This window comes from Sminthopsis crassicaudata, chromosome 3, assembly GCF_048593235.1.
Source record: "Sminthopsis crassicaudata isolate SCR6 chromosome 3, ASM4859323v1, whole genome shotgun sequence".
NCBI lineage: Eukaryota > Metazoa > Chordata > Mammalia > Dasyuromorphia > Dasyuridae > Sminthopsis > Sminthopsis crassicaudata.
The window spans coordinates 525,500,752-525,526,290 of record NC_133619.1 but is presented as its reverse complement, the minus strand read 5'-3'; the positions used below and the strand labels follow the sequence as shown (position 1 = coordinate 525,526,290).

The window sequence follows — 25,539 nt, the reverse complement described above, 5'->3', positions numbered from 1 at the left end:
CACTCCACCATGAACACCTAAAAGCCTTGTTATTGAACATCTGTTTCCATGCAGCTTTCCACTAAGTTTGACATAAAGAGTTACTTGGACAGAACTGCATTAATAGGAGCATAGCTTCTAGAAATAAGGACACAATAATCTTACCTGTTTTGATATATTCAGTTTTAGTTACCTCATCTTAGGAAGTACAGTGATAAATGTAGAATGTCCAGCAGCATGAAACCAGAATAGAAAAGAACTGAAAGAACTAGGGAAGAACCAATGATGAACATGCTACCCTTTTTGTATCAGAGAGATGAGACAATAAAGATATAAAATGAGACATATTGTAACATGATAAATGAGAAAATTTGTTTTGCTTGACTATACATAATTGTTTCAAAGGCTGACTCAGTTTTTTTCTCTTTTTTGGCTAAGGGAGAGAAGAAAAATAAATTCTTGTTAATTTTTAAAATAAAATAATCGGGGATGGTTTAACTATTACAAATATTCAAATTAATTATAAAAGATCTAAGAATGGAGACACTATCTGGATCCAGAGAAAGAACTAATATATAAAGTGGTTTTACATATACTTGCATATTTGCATCTAATTGTATCCATTTTTAGGGTGGTGGAGGAGGAAAAAGGTGTAAAAAAATAAATTTATATGATAATTATATATTTTAAAGGAATAGCAAGCTGTAGATAATAGGTTTAAAATTTCATAAGCAATCATCTTTTTAAAAATTATACAATGCTATGGAAGTACTTGTTTTATTCCATGAAATAAAATTTTAATAAATAAAAATATTTTAAAAAAAACAGTAATGGAAAGGATTATCAAAAATGCAACATCATTGGAGAATGGAATGGGACAGAGAAAGGAAAAATCAGGTTTCAATGACAGCTAGTTGATAGAAAGACTGTGAGAGAAAGAGGCCCAGGAAAGAGAAATTTGTCTACTTATGGAACTAATATTCAAGAAAGTATAGTGCAAGTCATGGGCAAGTTTGGAGTGGTTTGAAGATGGGAATGAAAAAAGGAGGAGGGTAATGGCAATAGGTTTTTTTCCTATGTGGCCAATGATTGATTAAAAAAAGGTTTGGGGAGAGAAACAGGTGGTGAGAAATTGTTAACCATAGGGACAGTAGTGGGTGGTAGATGAAAAATTATGATACTGTGAACATGACTTTAGCTGATTGTAAATTAATCAGTGGTGTGAAACAGTAGGTTACATAGGGGCCCCTTGTAATAATGAATCACAATGGGTAAGAGATGATTTGGGACTAAATTAATACTGTACAGGATAGTTGGGAAAAGCAAAAGCTACCTATGCTTGGTATCTAATTGGGGAAAATCAGCCCAGGACTTACCAAGTATGGGAGCATATCACTAAAAATCTTGACCAAATTTCAAGAAGCGTTAAGTTTTTGAAATCAGAAATGGAATAAAGAGGTGGTTACCTAGTACAAAACTTATCTCAGGTGTGACTTTATTTTAGTACTTATCACATTCATTGAGAATTAACCCTTTTACCCTTTCCATAACCAATTCCCCACCTCCGCTAGAATCCCCAGACCTACATGATCAATACAGCCTTTTTCCTCCCATTCAGTTCAATGGAGTGCCAATCTAAGAAGAAGGGGCAGAATGAAGAGTGAAGGTTATCTGCCTTTTATTTGGCTGTTATTCATGTGCTGCCTTAAGACATCTCCTATATTTATGTCTTCTTCTGTGATTTGTTGTTTATTGTTATGTAACTTCATACATGTACATTTTACTTCCCTAGTTTTTTTCAGTACAACTCAATGCACATATGTTAATATCTTACTCTGTACAAAATACTACTGTGTCAAGCCCCAAACATATAAAAACAAAAACAAAAACAAAAGTCTTTGATCTCAAGGAGCTTATATTCTCCTGGGGAAGAGAGAGATAGAATATCTTTACATAATAAATTCAAAACAATACAATATAATTTCAGAAGAGAGAAAGAAATCTTTTAGAAATCTCATTTTTATTTGTATTTCCCATAGGGCTTATCACAGTGCTAGGCATATTGATCCTGTGCAATCAATTCTTGTTCAATGACTCTCAATGTCAGAACTAAAGCAACCCATCCTTCCTTCCAGCAACAAGGTGTTGAGGCAGATGCACAGTATGAGTGACCCTAAAAAATTTTAGATGTTGTCAGTCATGTGCAAGCCTGCCCTCAAGGTTTGCACACCTTGTATTACATATGGAATTCATTTCATTTTACCCCACTTTCATCTTTGTGGGAAATTGCACCTTCCTTTTGTGTGGGTGGGTGTTGTGAAGACATTGGGTGGAGTATTTAGCACCCAGATATTTGTCATTTTTCTGGTTCATTTACAAATTGGTTTTATAATCTGTCTTTTCCTTGGACCCTTGGAAGTGACATGACAACCATGTTCCAGTTTCTCAGGTCTCTCAAGAAAATCATGTTCAATACTAAGGAAAGATGCATGGTGGGCTTTTTTATTAAAAGTTTTATTAAAACCTTTAATATTGAACATCAATATAGCCAACTAAAATTTCTGATCAAGTATTTGCATTTAAATTAATTTCAGCACCTAAAATAGTGTGACAATTAAGTTCATATTAGTGTTCTTCATTTATTCATTCTCATTCAACTTTCCTTCTTATGTGATTGGAATTAGCATATACTATTTTGGTTGCACTTTCTTCATTGCATTATTTCATAAAGGTATTTCCATATTTCTTTATATTTGATGTGAGATTTGTCTGTTCTAGGCACTATAATATTAACTTAATTTATTTAGTAACTGTCCTGTTGTTGGATATAGAGATTACTTCCAATGTTTTTCACTTGCATTTAACACTCCTGCAAAGTCTTTAAACAAGCATCATTTATATACACACACCTTGTTATTCAGTCATTTTTCACTTGTGTCCAACTTTTCATCACCTCATTTAATGTTTTCTTAGATACTGGAGTAGTCATTTTCTTGTCCAGCTCATTTTATGGATAAGGAAGAAAGGAAAAAGGTCCCAGCACTCTTAACCACTGTACCAGCTAGCTGTTCCCTACATATACCTATACATAAAGGTATGGCTCTGTAGCTATAGATATATAACTTTCAGAATGTATTTCTATACTTGTACCTATACATAAAGATATGGCTCTGTAGATATAAGTATAACTTTCAGAATGTATTTCCCAACAGAATTTTGAAAAGTTATGATGATTTTTATAACTTTTATATGTACTTTTAGATTATTCTCCAAAAAAAATTTCCAAAAGTTTACAATTTCAAATTATGGAACATAGCTTTTCTATCAGAAGGATGCAGCATGGTATTAATAATGGCTTTCATATGAGAGCTGACAAAAAAGACTTCAAGCAGGGTGAGATGATAGGTAGCAAGAGTGAGAGTTAACAGATGGACAGTTTGAGAGGCAATCTGGTAACCAGAACATAGTCTCCAGTCTGTAGGATAGATGCTCTGTAAAGAGCAGAAAGAGAAGGTATAGATGAGTTGTAATCTGCAGTAATGGAGGAAATATTCATATTGATAAGATTATAGATCCATTTAAGTATTAAAATAACAACATTCAATTTTCCTGAAAGCAGTGGAGGAAGAGATTTTTTTTTTAAATCAGTTTTGTTAAACTCAACATAAGATCAATGTCTCTGAGTTTTTCTTTCTATTCAAAAGGCCTCCCTCCAGGCAAAACTGATTCACCAGTGTTGCCAATTTAACACCTCACAACAGGAACTTTGGTGTGGATGGCAGGGACCTGTTCCTGGCATTGGTGCAGCTTCCTAGGCCCTGAGGTAACAAGAGGGAGAGACAAATCTCTAAAAACAGAAAGCTGTAGAGTCTGGTCCAGAGGTGAAATGGGATTTCAGGGAAGATTGTTTGCTTGTTTGTTTTTAAAGTCACATGTTATCTCCTTCCCCAGGAAGGTGGCCAGGAGCATAAACTTTCCCCCCTGGCCTTTAAATAGAATTTCAGCCCCAAGATTCTGTTAAATTCTGACTAGTGTTATTGAAACTGTCAAAGATCAAGATGCTGTTCACCATGCCCAGTATTATGTTGGCCACATTGGCCAACAATCCATTGGCTAACATATCTCTTCCTCCTGAGCCCCTTTCACCCTCAACTACACATCTCACCCTGGAAAATAGGCAGCATATCTTATATATATCTTGTATATCTTATAATTATGATTTATTGAGAAAAGAAACAATATGTATAAAGTAAGGCACAGCTCACAGGGCCTGCAGACCTAGCAGAACATAACTACCTTGAGACAAGGGACAGTTTTTAAAATTTTTTTCCTTTGGATCTTCAATGTCTAGTGCAATGTCATATATAATAAGGGGTTGAAAACTGTCATGGACTTAAGAACAGAGGGAAAGGAAATTAAAGAATCTTCCTTCTAAATGGAAAATTCCATAAATCATTCCCCAGTTGATAAATGGTCAAAGGATTTGAACAGACAACTTTCAGATGAAGAAATTAAAGCCATATATAGTCATATGTAAAAATGCTCTAAATCATTATTGATTAGTAAAATTATTAAAACAACTCTGAAGTATACTTCGTACCTGTTAGACTGGCTAAGATGATGGGAAAAGATAATGATAAATTGAAGGGGATATAGAAAAACTGGGACACTGATACATTGTTGGGGGAATTATGAAATGATCCAGCCATTCTGGAAAACAATTTGGAATTATGTCCAAAAAAATATAAAACTGTGCATACCCTTTGATCCAGCACTGTCACTAATGAATGAATATCCCAAAGAGATCAAAAAAGAGAGAAAAATACCCACATATGCAAAAATGTTTGTACTACCTCTTTTTGTAGCAGCAAGGAATTGGAAATTGAATGAATGTCCATCAGTTGGGGAATGTCTGAATAAGTTATTATATATGAATGTTATGAAATATTATTGTTCTGTAAGAAATTACAAGTAGACTGGTTCAGAAAAGTCTAGAAAGACTTACATGAACTGATGCCGAGTGAAATGAGCAGAACCAAGAGAACATTATATATAGTAACAAGATTATGTGATCAACTATGATGGACTTGGCTCTTTTCAGCAATGTGGTGATTTTAGAAAATCCAATAGACTTTCAATGGGAAATGTCATCCGCATCCAGAGAGAGAACTATGGAAACTGAATGGGGATTAAAGCATAGCATCTTCACTTTTTTTGTTTGTTTATTTGCTTGCTTTTTCTTTCTCATAGTTTTACCCCTCTTTTGGTCTGATTTTTCTTGCATAACAGACAAATATGGAAATATGTTTTAAATAATTGTAAATGTTTAACCTAAAACATATTGCTTGTTGTCTAAGGGAGGGAGAGAGAAAAATTTGGAACACAAACTCTTACAAAAACTATCTTTACACATATTTGGAAAAATAAAATGCTATCATGAATTATAAAAAATTCTTTCCTTTACTTATATGCCTAAATCTCCAGAAAAGATTGGGAAAAGAGAATCTCAATTCATTTCCTATTATAAATGGTAATGGTATTGTGATCATAGGGACCTGAACATGTCATTTCCATGTAAGTAGTCCCAAATCCTTCAGAGCCCGCTTCTGCATTAAGGAAGGAGGGGATTAAGGAAGAGCAGAATTGAACTTGCTCATTGACTTTAGAAAAAAAAATTAGCATAAAGCAGCCCTCATCAGAGACTAGAGAATGACTTAAATGATTCTGTTGGCCCAAAGATTCTGAAAATAAAGTGAAGAAATAGACCATTAAGGCCCAATTCCACAAAATTCCTACATGACATTTCTTAGAGCTTCCTTTTTCTTCTATGTATCAAGGAGCAAGGCAGATGAGAATTATGATCTGTTTATATTTATGAGACTTTAAGAGCTTATAGCTCCTCTCTTCTCTTTCTCTGAATACTTACCTGAAACACAGGGAAGGAGTATTCCTTTTGAGGGTAAGGCTATTTCATAACAAAACTTCAAGGTGGTCCCAATCGTCCACCTTGAGTATTTAGTTCAGAACTGAGATAGTTCTTAGAAATTTTCAGTCATTCCACAGAAATGTTCCAATTTGGAACAACAGGCATACCTTGACAATATTGCAGCTTCCAGACCACTACAATAAAGAAAATATCTTAATAAAGTGATTCATATTAATTTTTGGTTTCCCAGTACATATAAAAATTATAAAAAGTTTAATAAGTATACATTATATTAAAAATGTATATACCTTAACTTAAAAATACTTTCTTGAAAAAAAATGCTAACCGTCTGTCCCTTCAGTGAATTGTAATCTTTTTTCTTATAGAGGATCTTGACTCAATGTTGATGGCTGCTGACTGATTAATGTAATGGTTGCTGAAGGCTGGAGCAGCTGTGGCAGTTTCTTAAAATAAGGTAACAATGAAGTTTTCCTCATTGATTGACTCTTCACAAATATTGTGATGATGTCTGATAACACTTTACCCACAATAGAACTTTTTTAAAAAATTAGAGTCAATTCTCCCAAACTCTACTGCTGCTCTATAAACCAAGTTTATATAGTATTCTTCAATATTACTGTGTCTCAAGAAAGGGTGAATCAGAGGTGAGGGAGAGAGACAGGAACAGCTGGTAAACGAAGCAGTGAGAACAAACAACATTAATCAATTGAGTTCTCCATCTTATATGAGGATGGTTTGGGGTGCCCCAAAGCAATTACCATAGTAATATCAAAGACTATTGATCACAGATCACCATGTCATAAATAATAATGAAAAGCTCTGAAATACTGAGATAATTATCAAAATGTGAGGCAGACACAATATGAGCACCACAAAACTGGCACCACAAAACTTGACACAGGGTTACCACAAGCCTTCAACTTGTAATTTAAAAAAACTCTACATTATTTGTGAAGCAAAATAAAGCAAAAGAAAATAAAATGAGGTATGCCTATATGCCTAAAGGACTATAAAAATATACATACCCTAGTAGGTATCAAAGAGTTCAAAGAAAAGGGGAAAGGAATTATTTGTACAAAAATATTTAAAGCAACTTTTTGGGGCTGTCAAAAAATTGGACATTAATTGAGGAATGGCTGAACAAGTTGTGTTATGTGATTGTGCTGGAATTCTTTTATGCAATAAGAAATGACAAGCAGGATGGTTTTGTGTGTGTGTGTGTGGAGGAATTTAGGAAGATTTACATGAACTGTTACAAAGTAAAGTGAGCAGAATCAGATGAACATTATACATAGTAACAGTAACAATGATCAAGACAATGATCTAAGATGATTCCAAACAACCCATGATGGAAAAATGTTATCCATATCCAAAGAGAGAACTGAGTGAACTCAGAGAACTCTGAGTACATATTGAAGCATATTTATTTCACTTTATTTTTCTTGGCATGTATGTGTATGTGCTGTTTTAAAACATGGCTAATACAGAAATAAGCTTTATATGACTTCAAAAAAAATAAAGTAGAAAAAAGGAAACATAGCTTCTAAAATCTCTGCCCTGATACTCCAACTCTGCTCCAGGACATTCCAACAATTCCCAATATAACTTCAAACAACTCCTTACCCACCACCAAATAAAAGATTCAGAAATGGGTCAATTACTTAAGTATCTTTCTCCCACCAAAAACTCCACCAGCCTCCCATTGACAGGATTAATCTGACCTTTAGTGCCATCTCAAAATTAGTAGTCACAGGATTTAGAGGTGGAAAGGAACTTGGAGATATAATCCTACCTTCTCATTTGATCATTAAGAGAGAGAAAGCAATTAACAGTGGAGAAAGGCTGAAAAATCCAGGTCTTTTTATTCTTAATCTAGCATTCTCTTTATTTTCTCCTTCTTTTCCTTTTCTTTCCCTTTTTTTTCCTCCTAAGACTAAGTGTCCCTACCTCACTCAGTCTGGAACTGTGGTGGATCCTCACGGCCCAGTACAAGTACAAAAGATTTAATTTATTCTGGTTTTCTAACCTGAGGCAGATTTCCCATTTTTAGATAGCCTAGTTGCCCACTGATCCTGGTGGAGCTCACCATATTAATGTAGGATTGAGTTTGGACACTTATTTGACTCTCAGTTTTACAGCAGCTCAGAATTGCCAGCTCAAGTGATCCACCCGTCTCAGCCTTTCCCAGTAATAAAGAGTAGAGATGTATCTCAGCTACTCTTTCTCTACAGCACATGCAGTTATGTGTTGGTGTACTAGTGCTATTTTCATTGCCAACTTATAACTTCTACAAGACAAAAAGGGTACTCAGATTCCAGGGATGGTTGAAGCCATGCAGTGGCTTAAACATATAGGTTTTGGGGACTGTTATATGCATTAAAACTATGGCTCTACCACTAATTAGCCATGGAACCTTGCACAAGTCACTCTCTCTGAACCTTGGTTTCCTCAGTAAAATGATGAAATTGGGCTAATAAAACTTCCAAAATCTGTCCCTGTTCTGATGTTTTATTATTCAATGAAGAGGAGACTAATGGTAAGGTGATATAAAGTAAGTTCTGATAGCTACAAGCTAATGCCATGGGCTTGTGAAAAGGGTCTGTGAGAGTGCATCAGCCTGTGGTTATTCTAATTCCTGCAATTCATCCAAGCCCCTTCAACTGTGATTGATGTTGAATGATTGGCTTCAATTTGTGTCAAAAGAATAGAATAGTACCAGTTGCTGTTTTGCATGGCTGCATTTTCTCCTCTTCCTCTTCTTCTTCCTAACCTGGACTTTCACATGATATTTCTGCATCAGGATCATCTTCCAGAAAGAATTGTGTGAGATCATCTCAATAAAGCTCAACATGAAGGAAAGTAGCTTATGAGAAGACTGAGTCAATTCATGTAAAGGGATTAGAATCTGTGGTTAGAAAACATGTTCTCCATTTACTTCAAGAAATGGAATCCTTTGGACATGATGATTTACTTTGGTGCAAAAGTCATAGTTGAAAATTCACAAGCCTAGTGCTTATGCTGCTATTTTTTTTTAATTTTTAAAGCTTTTTATTTTCAAAATATATGCATGGATAATTTTTCAACATTAATCCTTGCATAGCCTTGTGTTTCAGATTTCCCCTCCTTCCTCCCAATCCCCTCCCCTAGATGGCAAATAATCCAATATATGTTATACATGCTAAAATATATGTTAAATCCAATATGTATAAACTGATGGGCATCCACTCAGTTTCCAGTTTTATGCCACTATGAAAAGGGCTACCAAAAACATTTTTGCACATATGGGTATCTTTCTTTTTTTTAAGATCTCTTAGGGACCCAGGCCCAATAGAAACACTACTGGAGCAAAGGGTATGCACAGTTTGATAACTTTTTGAACATAGTTCAAAATTGCTCTTCAAAATGGCTGGATCCGTTCATAGTTCCACCACACACAACAATGCAGTTTTCCCACATCCCCTCCAAAATTCATCATTGTTTTTTCCTGTCATCTTAGCCAATCTGAGAAATTCTATATCTCAGAATTGTCTTAATTTTATGCTAATTCTTTCAAAGCATTAAGACTTTGAGTCGTATTGCCAAAATGTTTGTGGCAGCTCTCTTCGTAGTGGCTAGAAGCTGGAAGATGAATGGATGTCCATCAATTGGAGAATGGTTGGGTAAATTATGGTATATGAAAGTTATGGAATATGATTGTTCTGTAAGAAATGACCAACAGGAGGAATACAGAGAGGCTTGGAGAGACTTCCATCAACTGATGCTGAGTGAAATGAATAGAACCAGAAGATCACTATACACTTCAACAACAATACTGTATGAGGATGTATTCTGATGGAAGTGGATATCTTCAACATAAAGAAGATCCAACTCACTTCCAGTTGATCAATGATGGACAGAAATAACTACACCCAGAGAAGGAACACTGGAAAGTGAATGTAAACTGTTAGCACTACTGTCTATCTACCCAGGTTACTTATACCTTCGGAAGCTAATAATTAATGTGCAACAAGAAAATGGTATTTACACACATATATTGTATCTAGGTTATACTGTAGCACATGTAAAATGTATGAGATTGCCTGTCATCTAGGGAAGGGAGTAGAGGGAGGAAGGGGAAAATTTGGAAAAATGAATACAAGGGATAATGTTATAAAAAAATTACTCATGCATATATACTGTCAAAAATTTTATAATTATAAAATTAATTTTTTAAAAAGACTTTAAGAGTCTGGGTAATGAAGGCAAGTTAAGGGCTGCTGTTTCCTTTGGTAACTGTGTGGTCCATGACAGTTACCTCCTAGCACTGTCTGGGGGATCACCCTTTCAAGGTTTAAATGATGCCTCTGCCTTTTAAACCACATATCACCACCATTTTTCATTTTCAAAAGGTTTGTGTGTTTGGGTTATTTTTTAAACTGTTGTTTCAGATCAGTTTGGGTGTTCACAGAGGGAAAGACACTTTGGCATTAACTATTCTCTCTCTCCTGCCCTCAGTTTCTAGTCATTTACTTTGCTGCAGGTTCATGTATTTTAAGGTTTTATTTTCCTTGGGTCTTGGAGCATATTTTATAAACACACAGCCAGTTTATACTGCCTGGGAACTTGGGGAGTTTTCCTTTCTGTGGGAAACAGCTGTGAAGAAGCTGACCAACTTTGCCTTGGTGGAGTGAGACACCTTGCCTCTGATCATCTCCGTGGTGCAGGTGCACTGGCTGAGTCTATTGTTGTTATGCCTGAGGATTCTCCCAGAAATGCTAAGTAGTTAAGTTCATTACTACCTCCCTCAATACCAGCTGTTTGATTGCTGATAAAGGTCTTTGCATGCCAGCAGATCTGTGTATCTGTTGATCTTTGCAACTCTGCCAGGAGTGCAGCCACAACATCTGTCTTGCCATGTGGGCCTCTGAGGGCACAGAATTGTGGAGCTAGAAGGCACCTAAGAAAACTCATTCATTCAACTGATGTTTCTTAATGTCTATTATATGCAAGGGCTACAATGGGGAATATGAAGACATGAAAACACCAATGCCTATCATCCAGAAACTTGCAGTCTAGAGTCTTTTAACAAAGCCTGAAACACCACAGGAGTTATTTTTGTTCTCCATATAACTCAAAGTCCCTACTGCAAACTGTGAAGAAAGCAGAAAAGAAATGGAAGTGAAATTGTAGGATAGAAATGAAACACTTTATTCATCACTCTGACCTTGAAAACTAAATAGAACTGATCTTTACCTGAAACAGGAAAGATGGTTTAAAGGGTTTCTCCTCTTCTGGAAGCCCTAGCCCCTAGGGTAGTTGGCCAAATGTATACTTCTGTTCAAACCAAGTTTCTTCTGTATACCTTCATACACCCATCTACTCTATTCAGATGAGCTTAGTATGGCTGCATTGTCAGAGGTTATAATGCAAACCCCTAATCAGGGGGTCCAATGACCTAGTTCTCTGACTTACCCATTTATCTTAATTCTCATCAACCTGGAGTCTTTCAAGAGCTTCACTAAATAATATCAAGCAAGCAATTCAAACAAGCAATATCCCAATAACACTTTCCCTCTCCCTCCCCTATGTACAGTCTCCCTTCTCTATAACATATCTCTGTCCCTAGTGGCATTGTGATGTTTATCCTTGGAGAGTGAGGAAAGAATGGGAAGGAAATGAAGAATTCCTCGGAACTGAAAAGAAAATGACAATGATAGAAGCAATTCCCAGTGAAACCTACTAGCTTACTTCCAAAGTTCATGAGTAGAACAAAAGAAATGAATCCAAATGCCCTGGATGGATGGAGGAAAGCCAAGCAGTTAGCATGCTCTAGCAGTGAGTTACTGATTGCCAGCCAGGTGCTTGGTGCTGCTGGGTAGGAATCATACCACTCCAGAAATAGCCAGTAGCTTCAATAGAAGTTAAGGAAGGCTTAGCAGCTTGACCCTTCCATTTTCCCTTACGGCCTTCACTGCTGGCCATTTGAATCCCTTATGAAGGTCAAGAACCTTCAATAGAATCAAAGAACTGCTGCTCCTCATTGCCTGGGGTACAAATTGGCAAAGTACCATGTTGGAAGCAAGCACAGGATGTAAGATTCCAGCTGAACCAAATTATTGTAACTACACTTGGCTTTGCTTGGTGGCAGAAAGCCAAGGACATCAAGAGGGATGTTGCTGACTCAGCATGGGGAGCAGAAGGGAGGGCTCCCATATAAGTGAAGGTTGGGCATTCCCTCCATTGGCAGATGGTTCAGCTTACGCGATGCCTAGTCCATGGCAAACAGGTTGTGGGCCAGGATCTCTGCAAGTATGGAAGCTCCAAACTATTCATTGATCCCAGAGATAAGTCTCAAAGTCAGAGAACTAAGTCAGGGGATTTGGGATTTGCAGGAACTAGTCACTGACTATCATAAAAGATTTGACTCCAGGATCAACTCAAGCATTCCAGATCACAGCCTCTCCCAATCATATAAGATTTCATCAGATACTAAAGACTGATATTTATCCCAGAGTCAAGAGGAATATCCAATGATAACACAATAGATGGCAACATTTATGTCCCTTTCTTGACCAGGGAACTAGGAACAGAGGTCAAATGTATGTGGCACACTTTGTAAATCTTAAAGCCCTACATAAATGGGAGTTATCATCATTATTGTTATTGCTATTGGATCATTATTGTAAATACAAATGGTTTTTATAAGGTCATATCTATAATGGAAGAAAAAGAAATATAGCTATTATTTTTATAGCATTTACTATGTGCCAGCTATGGTGATGTGCTTCATAATTATTATCTCATTTGATCTTCACAACAACTATCTGGAGAGATGGATGCAATTATTAACCCTATTTTGTAAATGAAGAAACTGAGCCAAACAGAGGCTAAGTGACCCAACTAGTAAGTGTCCAAGGCCAAATTTGAACTCAGGTCTTCGACTGAGAGCCCACTCTATAGTCATTATTCTACCTAGTTTTTCAGTGCTTCACTACCTCTATACCTCTGCATCCAGAGAAGGGACATCATTTTATATATATTATGATACTTATGATATTTATATAAACATATGTTATTTCCCCTATAGAATGTAAGCTCCTTGAGGGCAGGAAACGTTCTGAGGTCTTCTAGCCAAGGTCACCTGACCCTAAAAATCTTTCTTGGAAGAGAAAAGCAGACTTCCCACCTCTCCACCAAAAATAAAAATCAAGGAGCATTCTAAAAACGGCAGCATCCACATCCCTTAAAAGTCACAATGTAGCACTGATTATCAGGGGAAAGGGAATGGCTCAACTGTCCAAGGGTTCCCTTTCCCTCATCACCAATCCAAGTCAAGAATTCTGAAATTCATGAAAAAGTTTCAAACCTAGGATTTATCCTATTTTGGAGATATCTTCCCACTTTGAGGCATCTGAAACTTGAAGTCATAAATCTAAATAGAGAAGGGAACATAAGAGATTTTTTAAAGTCCCCACCCATTCATGAGGAAACTTAGAGCAGTAAACAATGATTTCCCTAAAGTCACCTAGACTTGTCCAAAATCTGCTTCACAAAAAGTAAAACTGGGATTTGAATTAAGGTCCTCTGATTTCAAATTCAGTGATTTTTCTGCTTTACCAAGGAAATGCACAAATCTCCTGCCTGATCAGGTCCTCTCCTACTGTACAATAGCTACTTTCCAGGCTGGAGGGGCTTGCAGTTTTTCTGCATAAATCATCTGGCATAGATAATATAGAATCTACATGGGTGACATGACAGGGTTAATTTATGTAATGGAAACAATTAGAGGCTCATAATCAGGGTCCTTTCTTCCAGCAGAACCAGATCAATTTTAGATCTATCTTAAAGACAACATGGCCTGCATACTGGGTTATCTCTGAGGTCTTTTTTTAACACTTTCTCCAGAGTCTGACCAGAATCAAACTCAACATTTTATTGCTACAAATATGAAGTCAAAAGAGCAGAATTCAATATCTCCATTACATACTACCTGTATGATTTTAGGCACTAGGATAGAGTGCTGGACTTAGTAAGGAAGAGCAGACTTTAAATCCTACTTCAGACACTTAGCTGTATGACTCTGGGCAAGTCCCTTAGCCTAAGCCTTAGTATTCTTCCCTATGAAATGAGGATAATAATAACACCTATGTTACCATGATTTTGTAAGGATCAAATGAGATAAAGTATGTAAAGTACTTTGCAAACATTAAAGTACTATATAAATGCTAGCTATTAATGTTTTCTGTGCTTCAGTTTTCTTCTATGTAAAATAAGTTGGCTAGGAGTAGCTAGATGACACAATGGCACTGAGCATTGGTCCTGTGTTGTGACCCTGGATATCTTAGAATCAGCAGGAGTCAGGATAAGCAAAAGTCTTTATTCTTGGTCTTTTGGGGTCACCGTCAGGAGATTAGATCTAACAATCTCTACACCTTCCTCTCTCTTCACCGCCAAAAGAAAGATCCTGCCTGTCCTACTCCACCCTCTCATCTCTCTCTTTTCCTTTCTTTGTCCACACCCCCCAATCTAGTACAGAATAGTTGGGGAGGGTCATTCTCCAAGTATATGTTAATAGAGAATTGTCCAATTGGTAATTAGCCCTATGTGCTAGGTCACCTTGCATCTGTTCAGCCCTTTACAATCCTGGAATCAGGAGAATCTGAGTTCAGATATGGACTGGACTCAGACATTTGACACTTATTATATTGTATGACCCTGGGCAAGTCACTTAACCCCATTTGCCCTGGGGGGGGGAGTGGGGAAGATAACTAGGGAAGATGATTTTTTTGAAGTCCTTTACAATAATAAAGCTGTGATCCTATATTACCTTGTTTGATCAGATTGATCAGGGGAACATACAGAAGTAAAAGTATCACATATCCTAATATTCAATAAACACAAAGACCATCATTACTAGATTAAGGAATCACTATTTGAAAGGGGAAAAAATGCAAACTGATAGGATAATTAAATGGCAATATGAAAGAAATTAAGATTTAGACGAGAAGCTCCAAATGGATACATGACCAAAATATAAAAGGTCACAGCATAAACAAATTAGAGAAACATGGGGGAAAAATAATTTTCAGATCTTTGGATAGAAGAAAAGTTCATGATCAAACAAGGGATAACTAAATAAAGGTGATAAAGTGGATGGAATTTTTGTTAATATAAAATTTCAAAGTTTTTGCACAAAGTCAATAAAGCTAAGATTAATAGTGAAACAACTGGGAGGGAAATCTTTGCAGCAAATTTCTCTTCTAAAGTTTTTGTTTCTAAGATACATAAGGAACTAAAATTCAGATTTATAAGAACAAAACCCCTTCTCTAATTGAGAAATGAAATATATTAACACACTCAAATATTAACTCAAATGAAGAAACCCAAGCTATCTATAGCCCCAAATGGTCTGAACCATTACTAATTAGAGAAATGTAAATTAAAGCAATTCTGAGATTCCACCTTATGCCCATCAGATTTGTCACAAAAAGAAAAATTATAATTATAGGAGGGATTTCTGAAAAATAGACACATTGATACACTGTTAATGGATCTGTGAATGAGCACAACCAGTCTGGAAAGCAATTTGGACTTTATTAAGCAATTACTTGGTGCTGAATACTGGGAAAATAAACACAAGCAAAAAGAGAGACCATCCTTGCCCTCAAGGTTGTTTTGATTTGCATTTCTCTGATTATTAATGATTTAGAGCATTCTTTCATATGGTTGTTAATAGTTCAGAATGCTTCTTTTGAGAACTGTTTGTTCATATCCTTTGAGGTCACTATTTTCTCAGGAAGAGCCCCAAGCATTAAGACCTCCCTCCATGCCAATCTCTCGTTAGAATAGATTCTTATTCCCCAGCTTCCCTCTCAATTGGGGTGCACTCAGGGATATGCTAGAGAGTCAATTGTGAATTTTTCAGTGTTAAGGTTAGTCAGTGTCAGTCAATAAACACTTATAATTAAGTGACAGCTCTGTGCCCCTCATTATGAAGCAGTGGAGTAAAAGACTGTTCCTGTTTTCAAGGAATTTACTATTAAATGGGGGAAAGAACATGCATATAACAATGTTCAAACTATTTATTTTTCTTTCCATATATATATATATATATCCATCCATCCATCCATCTATCCATCTATTATCTATGTATCTATCTATTCATCTATGTATCTATCCATCCATCTATTCATCCACGTATCCACTTATCTACCTACCTGTAATAAATTGTAGATAAGCAACAGAAGGAAAATAATAGAATTAAGAAGGGTTAGGAAAGACTTCCTATAGAAGGTGGGATTTTAGCTAGAACTTGAAAGGTAGCCAGTAAGGCTAAGAGAAAAAATCTGTAGGAAGAGAATTGCAGGCATGGAAGACAGCTAATGAAAATGTCAGGTGGCAGGAAATGAAGTGACTTATTCCAGGAACAGCAAGGAGGTCAGTGTCAATGGATCATGGGGTAGGTGGGGAGATTGGGGAAAGATATAAAAAGAATGAGCATTTATACACCTTGGAAATCAGTAAATGCTACAAATGAAGACTTGGCTTACTGTTGTCTAGGCTTAAAACATTAATAAAGCAGATTAAGCTTTAAAGTGTATCTTGGACACATCCCCTCCCCCACCCCACCCTCCAGACAGCCAGTTATTAAACATTTACCAGCACACTCCTGGTCCTACACTCAATGTCCACATTCCTAGTTTAAGTACATTGGCAAGGTTTGCGATTTGGTGTCCAATCTTCAGCCAATCTGTCTTGACCATTTACCTTTAGCACTTGCCACCACCATCCACCAAGTCCCAGATGAATTTCAGCAAAATAGGACAAAAGTTCAGCAATACCATCCCCAAGGACTCTCAAAGTTCACAAAGCTCTTCCCCACCCTCAGCCCCTATCCCAGTGGAACTTCATTCAGACTAGGGTTGCTTATTTTCTGAGAAAGAAAAACAGAGAAGAGAGACAGAGAGATTGAAACACAGAGAGATAGAGAAAATAACAGAGACAGAAAGAGACTGATTAGTCATGGAGTAAACTGGAATTGATAATCCCAATGGGTAATCCTTTCTCTTCCCATTGTCCAGGTCATAGAATCTACTATCACCCTTCTCCTCAATCTCAATTGGAGTTGCTGAAACAAGTCATACTTTCCTTGCTTTTAATGACACAGGGGTATCTGTACTTGCCTGATCAAGGAATCAGGCTCACATTTCCTTTAGAAGTAGGGTTTGGTGCACTTGAAAGTATACCTCTGCTTCACATCCCCAGTCAGCCTGGATCTGGCTACTTCGCTACTCCTCTAGCCCATATATAGGAAGAGAATGGTGGTTAATGTTTAGGGCCTGTCCCTTCTCTTCTCCTTGGACCCCTGGTACTGAACTCTTAGCTGTAGAACTGCAGCAGCATAACTCCCTCTGCTGACACTTGCCAAGATGACAAGCTCAGTGAGGACCAGGCTCCTGGAGCCAATGCCTTCAGATGTCCCTCTCTGATAAGTCACTGTTCTGTAAAATTGGAAACAGAAATCTAACTCCATCACCAAGGGCAGTTTTATCAAGTAGATCTTAGAGAAGACAGAAGGCTATGTACTAGTGCCATAACCCCCTCCTCACCCCTCCCCGCCTCCAAACAAAGCTGAGAACCCAAACTTGAAAGGACAATAAAATCTCCCACATGAATCAGAGAAGGGCCAGACTGATTAGACATGTCTCCGACTCCCATCAAGCTGCCCATCCTTTGGGTGTCTGGTAATTTTGGTTAGAAATCTACCATTGACCTGAAAGTGACCTAAAGAGAGGGTTGGTTGTGTTCAGATACTTCTGGCACAATGCTGATTCTGGATTCAAGGAATGTGAATTCAAACACCAGCCCTGTGAATTACTACCTCTCTGACTTTGGATTAATCACCTCATCTCCCTAGGCTTCATCTATAAAATAAGAGGGCTAACTAAATGACCTCTCAAACCCCTTCTAGCTCTAAATCCATGATCCTATGGTAAATTTTTTCCCAATGCTATCAAGCTAACCTAGCCTCCTATACCACTAAGTCACTTGGAAACAACAGTAATAATGTCTGGCATTTTTATAATAATAGTGAGTGCTATTCAAAGTGCATTCATGTATATTTCTTTGGATCCTAGAAACAACCATAGATCATTTTGATTGTCATTGGAGAACACAAAGTTCAGTTCTGAAATAGAGATCTTTTTATTCCCATTAGACAGAAGAGAAAACAAAAGTATATAGAGATTAAGCAACTCATTCAAAAAACAGAAAAGGACTTTCTGAGCTACTAGGACTGATTTATCCAGAGAGGTGAGTCACTTTTATGCAATTTTTGCTTGTAAGAACCATAAATGCTAATTTATTCACACTTAGGAAAGTTAATTAAACAATTGTAGTCTAAATGAATGCTAATTAGATCAAGAGCCATCCATCACTGTTAAAATGTTAAGGTAGCATGCTTACAAAGCTACAGATAAGGGTAAAAGATTTACCTGACCATCACTACCCCTCAGAGGGAAAATGATGATCTATATGGGTCTTAGGAGGGAGAGGGGAGAGTCATTATTCTTTTTTTTTTTTTTACTGCTTCCTAGTTAGGAGATAATGAAGAAAGCCAGATCTAAAGCCTTGCTAATTCAATGTCCTATAAAATTAAGATAATTTGATGGAAAGGCTACAAAAATTATCATTTAGAGTTGAATTAGGGCCTTAGTAACATCTCAAACTATCTTTCCTCACTCTGTGTCTTCAAGAGTTCTTTGGAAGCAGTGAATCCTTCAAAAGCTGTATCTTCAGACCCAGTAGGTTCAGTCCCACAAACAATCAAGTGATACATAGATGGAAATAAATATGACAATCCATTAGAGACCATGGCTATGAATTCAGGATGCTGTCCTTTCAGCAATTGTTTGGGCTCTCCAGAAATTGAAGCTACTGTTTCACATCAGTTTTCCACTATAGCTTTTTTTTTTCTTTTTTTTTTTTATGAAGAAGGTCCAAATTTTTCATTTTAGCAACTTCTTTGTAATTTATAGTCTAAGAGATTTGCCTACGATACTAAAAAGTGACTTACCAATAATCATATAGATAACACCTAACAGAGGCATGAATTGAGTTCACATCTTCTTGACTATCCCTCTATCTAATATGCCATCTTGCTTCTCTGTTCCTCCAGATAGGAAAGGAAATATCACTCATTTTCCAAGGATAAGAAAGCCCAGAGCGGAAACTGTGCTGATTATGGATGCTAAGTGTGCCCACTTAAAAATCATTTCTTTGCAAGTACCTCTCAATCAATCCTTCCCCCTTCCACTACTCTCAGTTGGATCCTACATCCTACAGACTGGAGCTGTCCCAGAAATAGATAGGCTCAGACTATGGAAGCCAGTGTCACAACTTGGGATTCCTCCTCAGGATTACCCAAAGTGTATGTTCCCTAAGAGATTATGACCCCTAAGGGACCATGATTTTTGAAAACTCACAATGGACAATGATAATGAATGAAGTTTACTACTGGCATTTATAACTATCCTCAGAAATCTCACACTGTCAATCCCAATGGTATACTTCAGACCTAGAAGTAGATAAAGAACCTCAGCTTCACAAAGAAGATACTCTCTCCATCTGAGCTGAAAAGTATTTGCAGTGGAAGTGATTCTCCTTAATGAAGAAAGGGCAGTGAACTGCTCATCTTTTCTGTCTGTGTGAAGGGTACTGCCTGATCTCTCAAAATGCCATTATGCAAAACACAACCACCCTGAGCTGACAAGTTATCCATTATCTAAATCAATCCACCACTGTCCTCTAGCCCAGAACACCTGCTGAAAAGGCATCACTTTATTTCAGCTTTTTGAGGAAAGACAGCAACATCCTGGACTTCTCTGAGACTGTAAGATGAAGTGGATAAAATGCCATTAAAGCCATCAAAAGATCTACTAGTCTACTTGTCCAAATAATTGTCACTGCTTTACTAGCACTGATATCACAACTCTGATCACTTCTCTAAAAAGGCCACACTTATCAAACCAAAGCAATATGCCCCTTACACGGCATAAAACAACAGATAAAGAAAAAGGATTTTTAAAAAATAAATATTCTTTGTCAGCTAATCCATCCTTTGTAACTGTCAGGCTTCAGAAGGCTGGCAGCCAGCCCATCAGATAACAATGCAGCTGTGACCTGAGAAACGTGAGAAGGGGGGCAGATTAATGAAGATGAAAAACATGTTTGGTAACTGTGTCCAAGAGGAGGTCCAAGGCAGCCCCTGCTGTGAAGAATGAGGTCCCCACTATTACCAGTGCTACCCAGGAATTACAGCTGTTCCTGAGAGGAGAAAGCCAGACATTAAAGCCCAGCCTTTTGTCAGTCCAGTTCTCTGATATAAATTCCCTAGGAATTCATTAAGCATAAATCACATTTATATAGCTACTTTTCTTACTACTTATTAATTATAGAAGGTAAAACAGAATGAAAATTATATATTACTTCAGGAAGATTCTATGTATGTTTGCAGATACTAAATTGATAATAGATTATTAAACAAGGAATGTCAGTATTTAGGTTGACCTCACAAAGAACAGCCAATGTCAAAAGCAGAACATTCTAATTCTTGACAGAAGCTATATTGGGTCCAATATAGCAATTCTGATGTCCTTTGTGTACTAAACCATCGAGTTAGCAAAACATGACCAGGGAAATAGCATCTACCTGATAAAAGCAATGTCATTACTAAACTAGATCAGTTTGTGTTCTAAACTAGACTGATATGTTCATGAACACCAGTGTAAATATAGTTGGGCTGGACAATCAATTAGTCAATAAGTATTTATTAAGTATTATATTCTGGGCCAAAACAAAAACAAAAATCAACATCAGTCTCTGCCCTTAGGAGATTACATTCTAAGGGGGGGAGGGAATAACATGTTAATAAAATACCTATACAGAATAAATGGAAGATAAATTAAGAGAGAAAGGTACTAGCATCTGGGGGTACCAAAAAAGGTTTCTTGCAGAAGATGAGATCTGAGCTGAGTCTTGAAGGAAGTCATCAAAATTACGAGGCAATGACTCTGGAATCCAACAGGCCAACTTGAAAGCAATGGGAAATGCTGAAATTAAAGATGAAGAAATATTTCTACTTATAGTGAAAGATATGACTGAAATTTATCCTCAATCTGTTGATCAAAAACTATCAATTAGGCGCTTGTTGTGTACCAGAAAATGGGGATACAAAAAAAAACAACATTAACAATTCCTGCCCTAAAAGAGATTACATTTAACAGTAGAAAGAAACAACAGCATACTCTAATGGATGATTTATTATGGTGTGCATCAATGAGGACTTTATCATCTTATCAGTTACCTTGAGGAACAAGAGCTTTGGTTTGGTGCAAGAATTTACATGATCTCATGTTTCTTCAGAAAATGAAATAAAATAAAGCAATAATGTAATGAAGATATCTGAGAACTTTATCTGATAATACCAGCTGTGTGACCAAAAGCCAGTCACTTAACTTCTCACTGTCCCAGACATTTCTCTAAGATGATAACTTGCAGAGTAGGTGGCAACTTTTATCATTAGAGGAGGTCTAAAACCTCTGGTCCAAAAATAAAACAAAACAAAACCTCAACAATGAAAGAACTTTAAAGAAAAGAAGGTAGTGTAGTACAATGGATGGAGAGTTGCCTTCAAAGTCAATAAGACCTGGTTTCAAGTCCTGCCTCTGATATATTGACTATGTGACTCTAAGCCAGTCACTTATCTTCTCAGTACTCTGGGCAGTTTTGGTTTTGTTTTTTTTTTTGTTTTTTTGGAGAAAAAGAATACAAGAGAAAGTGTTTATCAAAATGTTTCCTCAACTTGTGCCTTATGACAATGAAATCACAGGAACATTTTTTGTTTTATACCCCTAAATAAAATAAATCATGTAAATCAAAGTGAAAACTTCCCTTTCCTGGTTTACATATGAGTTTTATATAGGACTGCAAGAAAAAGTAAAGGCTGTTTAGAAAATAGCAGGTCAGGCTTAGATTGTCCAAAGATGGAACTATAAAGGTAAATGATAGAATCATGGAAACAAGGGCTTGGTATCAAATGTCAAAACAACTGATAATTCAGGCAGACCTACCATTGGCTCCAGGACTCTCAACCAGTAATGAAGCAAAATACAACCCTTGCTTCCCTGATACCACTTTCCCTCTCTACCCCATTAATATAAGACTGAGGATACACTAATCAAATAACATGGTAGATTTGAATGAAGATGATCTCCAAGGTTCTACCTCTAGACCCTATAATCTTATAATGATATTCACATTTTTGAAGGGGACCATATGTTGAAACAGAGATGAGACTCTAGCACCAAGGATAGAACTTAATAGGGAAAGAGGTTTCTTTTCAATATTAAAAAAAAAATTTTTTTTCTAATACCCAGAGTTGTACAACAGTTGAATGGGCGGTCTAGTTATTGCATTCCGTGTCACTGGGTATATTAAAACAGAGGTTGAACGATCATGTCTAAATATGACATAGAAAGGATTCTAGCTTTGAATGGATATTTAAACTAAATGTTTCTACCTCTAAGTTTCCAAGGTTCTATTAAATGAACAAAAGCTGAATCTTGAAGAAGCATTATGATTTTAATAGGTATAGAAGAGGAGAGCAGACACTAATAATGAACAGAATGAGATAGGCAAAAATGCAGAGGATAGAAAATAAATATTTAAGGGATTCTTTTCATCATCTAGCACTAACTAAAGAATGACTTTTCCTTAAAGATATCACCTCTCTGGGCACTATATATAACAAAGGCTAATCTTTCATGTATTCCTTTACTGAAAACTATTCCCAAGTCTAATGTCTTTTTTTTTTTTTTAACCTCTTGTAACATGTAATACTGTTAAACCCCTCCAGGGTGTCTTACATACTCCTGACTCTTCTACTTCTTTAAGTTATGTTTCTCTATCTTCTTACAATTCCCTTAAGCATTCTCAAGAATTTGTTCTTGGCTCTTTTCTCTCTGTATGCCCTTTCTCATGATGATCTCATTGGTTCACAAGGCTTCAGCTACTGTCTCTATGTAAACCATTCACAAATTTGTATTTCATAGTCTGACTTCTCTCCTTTACTCCAGACTAGCATTTCCACCTCCCAACTCTCTAGCTCTTCTAAATATACCATCAGCATTGCAAATTCAAGAAATCTAAAACTGAACTCATATTTTCCCCAAATTTTCTTTTCTTCCTTCCTTGTCTCTGTCAATAGCACAAACAATTCAATTTCACTATTGTTGGAGGGACTATAGGAACATAGGCACACTAAAGTAATTTTATTGGCATTGTAAATTAGTCCAATCATTTTGGAAAGCAAATTTAACTATAAACAAAATATTCCCAATTCATATCCTTTTAACCAACTGATGGCATTACTAAACATATGTATATCTGAAAGAAGTCAAAGACAGAGGGAAAGGATTTGTATGTATAAAAAAATTATTGCAGCTTTTTTTGTGGTAACAAAGAACTGGGAATAAAGGGAGTGCCCATCATTTGGGAGAATGATTAAACAAATTATTTTGTTGTTGTTTTTTAGTCATGCTCAACTCTTCATGATACCATTTGGGATTTTCTTGGTGAAGATATTAAAATTATTTCCTATTTCCTTTTCCAGTTCTTTTTCAGATGAGAAAACTGAGGTAAATAGGGTTAAGTGATTTTCCCAGAGTCACACAGCTAGTCTGAGGTCAGATTTGAACTTGGGAATATGAGTCTTACAGACTTCAGGCCTGGCACTCTATCCATTGCAAAACTCTCATAAGAAGTTATAAAGAGAACTAGTTCAAAGAAACTTGCAATGACTTGCATGAACTAATTTAGAATAAAATGAGTGGAATCAAGAGAACAATTTATACAATAAAAATATTAAGACAAAAACTTTGAAGGACTTACTCAATGCAGTAACCAACCACAATTCCAAGATGACTGATGTTGAAGCATGCTACCCATCTCCTAACAGAAGTAATAGACTCAAAATCGAGAATGAAGCATTTTTCAGACATGATTGTACTTATTTATTACCAAGAAGAGTTTTTATTAGATGGTGGAAAAAGCATGGTGACTAGTGATATGAAAACAATGAAAAAAAGAAAAAATGTCAATGAAACATCTAAAATTTACACAGAAGAAACAATTCAAAAAGGATCCATAAAGGAACACAGAAAAAGCAGGACAGCTTTGTTACTACTAAATTTTATACTTTTAAACAACAGTACATAAGAGAAGTTTATCTTTTTATGTACAATCATCTTCTATTCTTTGTATTTGAAATGCTTGTATTTAACTTCATAATAAAGAAGGTTTATATTTTTTAAAACTAACAAGTTTTTGCCAAGACCGCACCAAATACAAAACTCTGTACTAAACCCTGAGTATAGGAAAACAAAATGAAAAACAATTTTTATCCTCAAGAGGCTCACATTCTACTACAATTACATAGATCATTGGATTATAGATTTAGGGCTAGAAGAAACTATAGAGGCCATTTAATTCAACCTCCTCATCTTATAGATGAGGGAAACTGAGGTCCACAGTATTTGATCTGCTCATGACGGAATAGCTAGTAAGTGGCAGTCAGGATGCTGTTCTAGATGCCCTAATTCCACATCTCAATTGCTTTCCAATATATTACAGTGCAATAATTTTGGAAAAGAGAGCATTAATTGAGAGAATAAGGAAACTCTTTATAGGAAAGAGGTAGTACCTGCTATAATCCTTGGTGGAAGTTCCAGGAAAAGGGAGTTTATTCCAAGCTTGAAGGATAGTCTTGACAGAAGCATGGTAGTGGGAGATGGGATGCAAAATCCAGGAAATAGCAAATAGGCAAATTTGGCTGGAACATAGAGTCCATGAAGAGGAACGATCTAAAATACTTCCAAACAGACATACTTATATAAGCTATCATCCTTTGGCTGATCTTTTTTATTCATCTTTGAAAGTCACCAGTTCTGTCAACTCTACTGCCTATTTATCTTTCACATATAGTATCCCCCTTACTATTCTCATAACCAACTCAGTAGTTCAACTACTTATTATTTGTTACCTGAATTATCATAATATCCTTCTTACCATTCTCCTTGACTGTTCCAGTATAGACATGTTAAATATAATAATTTTAGTTATTATGATTATTAATTTCGCCTCCTCATTTATATGACCTATTCCTACCAAATTAATCTGCGAATAGTTCTGAACACATCACTTCACTGCTCAGAAATCTCCAAACCTTCTCACTGTCTAAAGAATGAAGACCAGACTCCCTACTTTTCAGCCTTATCTCATGCTACCTCCCTTTGCCTATCCTATACTCTCATCCCGATTGATTAGTTGTTATTCCCCAAACTGTGCCATGCTTTCTTCTGCCTTTGTTCTTGCTATATTCTAACGCTCAAATACCTTCTATATTTTTTGTATATGAAGAAACTAAGAGCTAAGATAGTTACATGGCTTGTTCAAGGTTATAAAGTAAATTAATACCTAGAGCCAGAACCATAACTTAGGCCTCAGTTCAATATTCTCTCTACTTCTAGACAGATCCAACAATCTCCCAAAGGAACAAAGTTTGTAGGAAAATCTGA

General features: G+C 36.3%; 1 protein-coding gene across 6 annotated transcripts in view; it reads right to left on the bottom strand.

Annotated features, from left to right (window-relative positions):
• BTG4 (BTG anti-proliferation factor 4) overlaps positions 1 to 25,539 on the bottom strand; it is a 130,988-nt gene that overhangs the window by 18,829 nt on the left and 86,620 nt on the right. For 5 of the 6 annotated variants that reach the window (XM_074304305.1, XM_074304306.1, XM_074304303.1 and 2 more), the window contains exons 6-7: positions 24,666 to 24,833; positions 20,756 to 21,015 (exon numbers count right to left, since the gene is read on the bottom strand). In XM_074304305.1, coding sequence (XP_074160406.1) covers positions 24,705 to 24,833 — 129 coding nt within the window. In that variant the 3' untranslated portion in view covers positions 20,756 to 21,015; positions 24,666 to 24,704. Of the gene's footprint in view, positions 1 to 20,755; positions 21,016 to 24,665; positions 24,834 to 25,539 lie in introns of those variants that run through there. The other variant, XM_074304301.1, reaches the window with a different exon arrangement.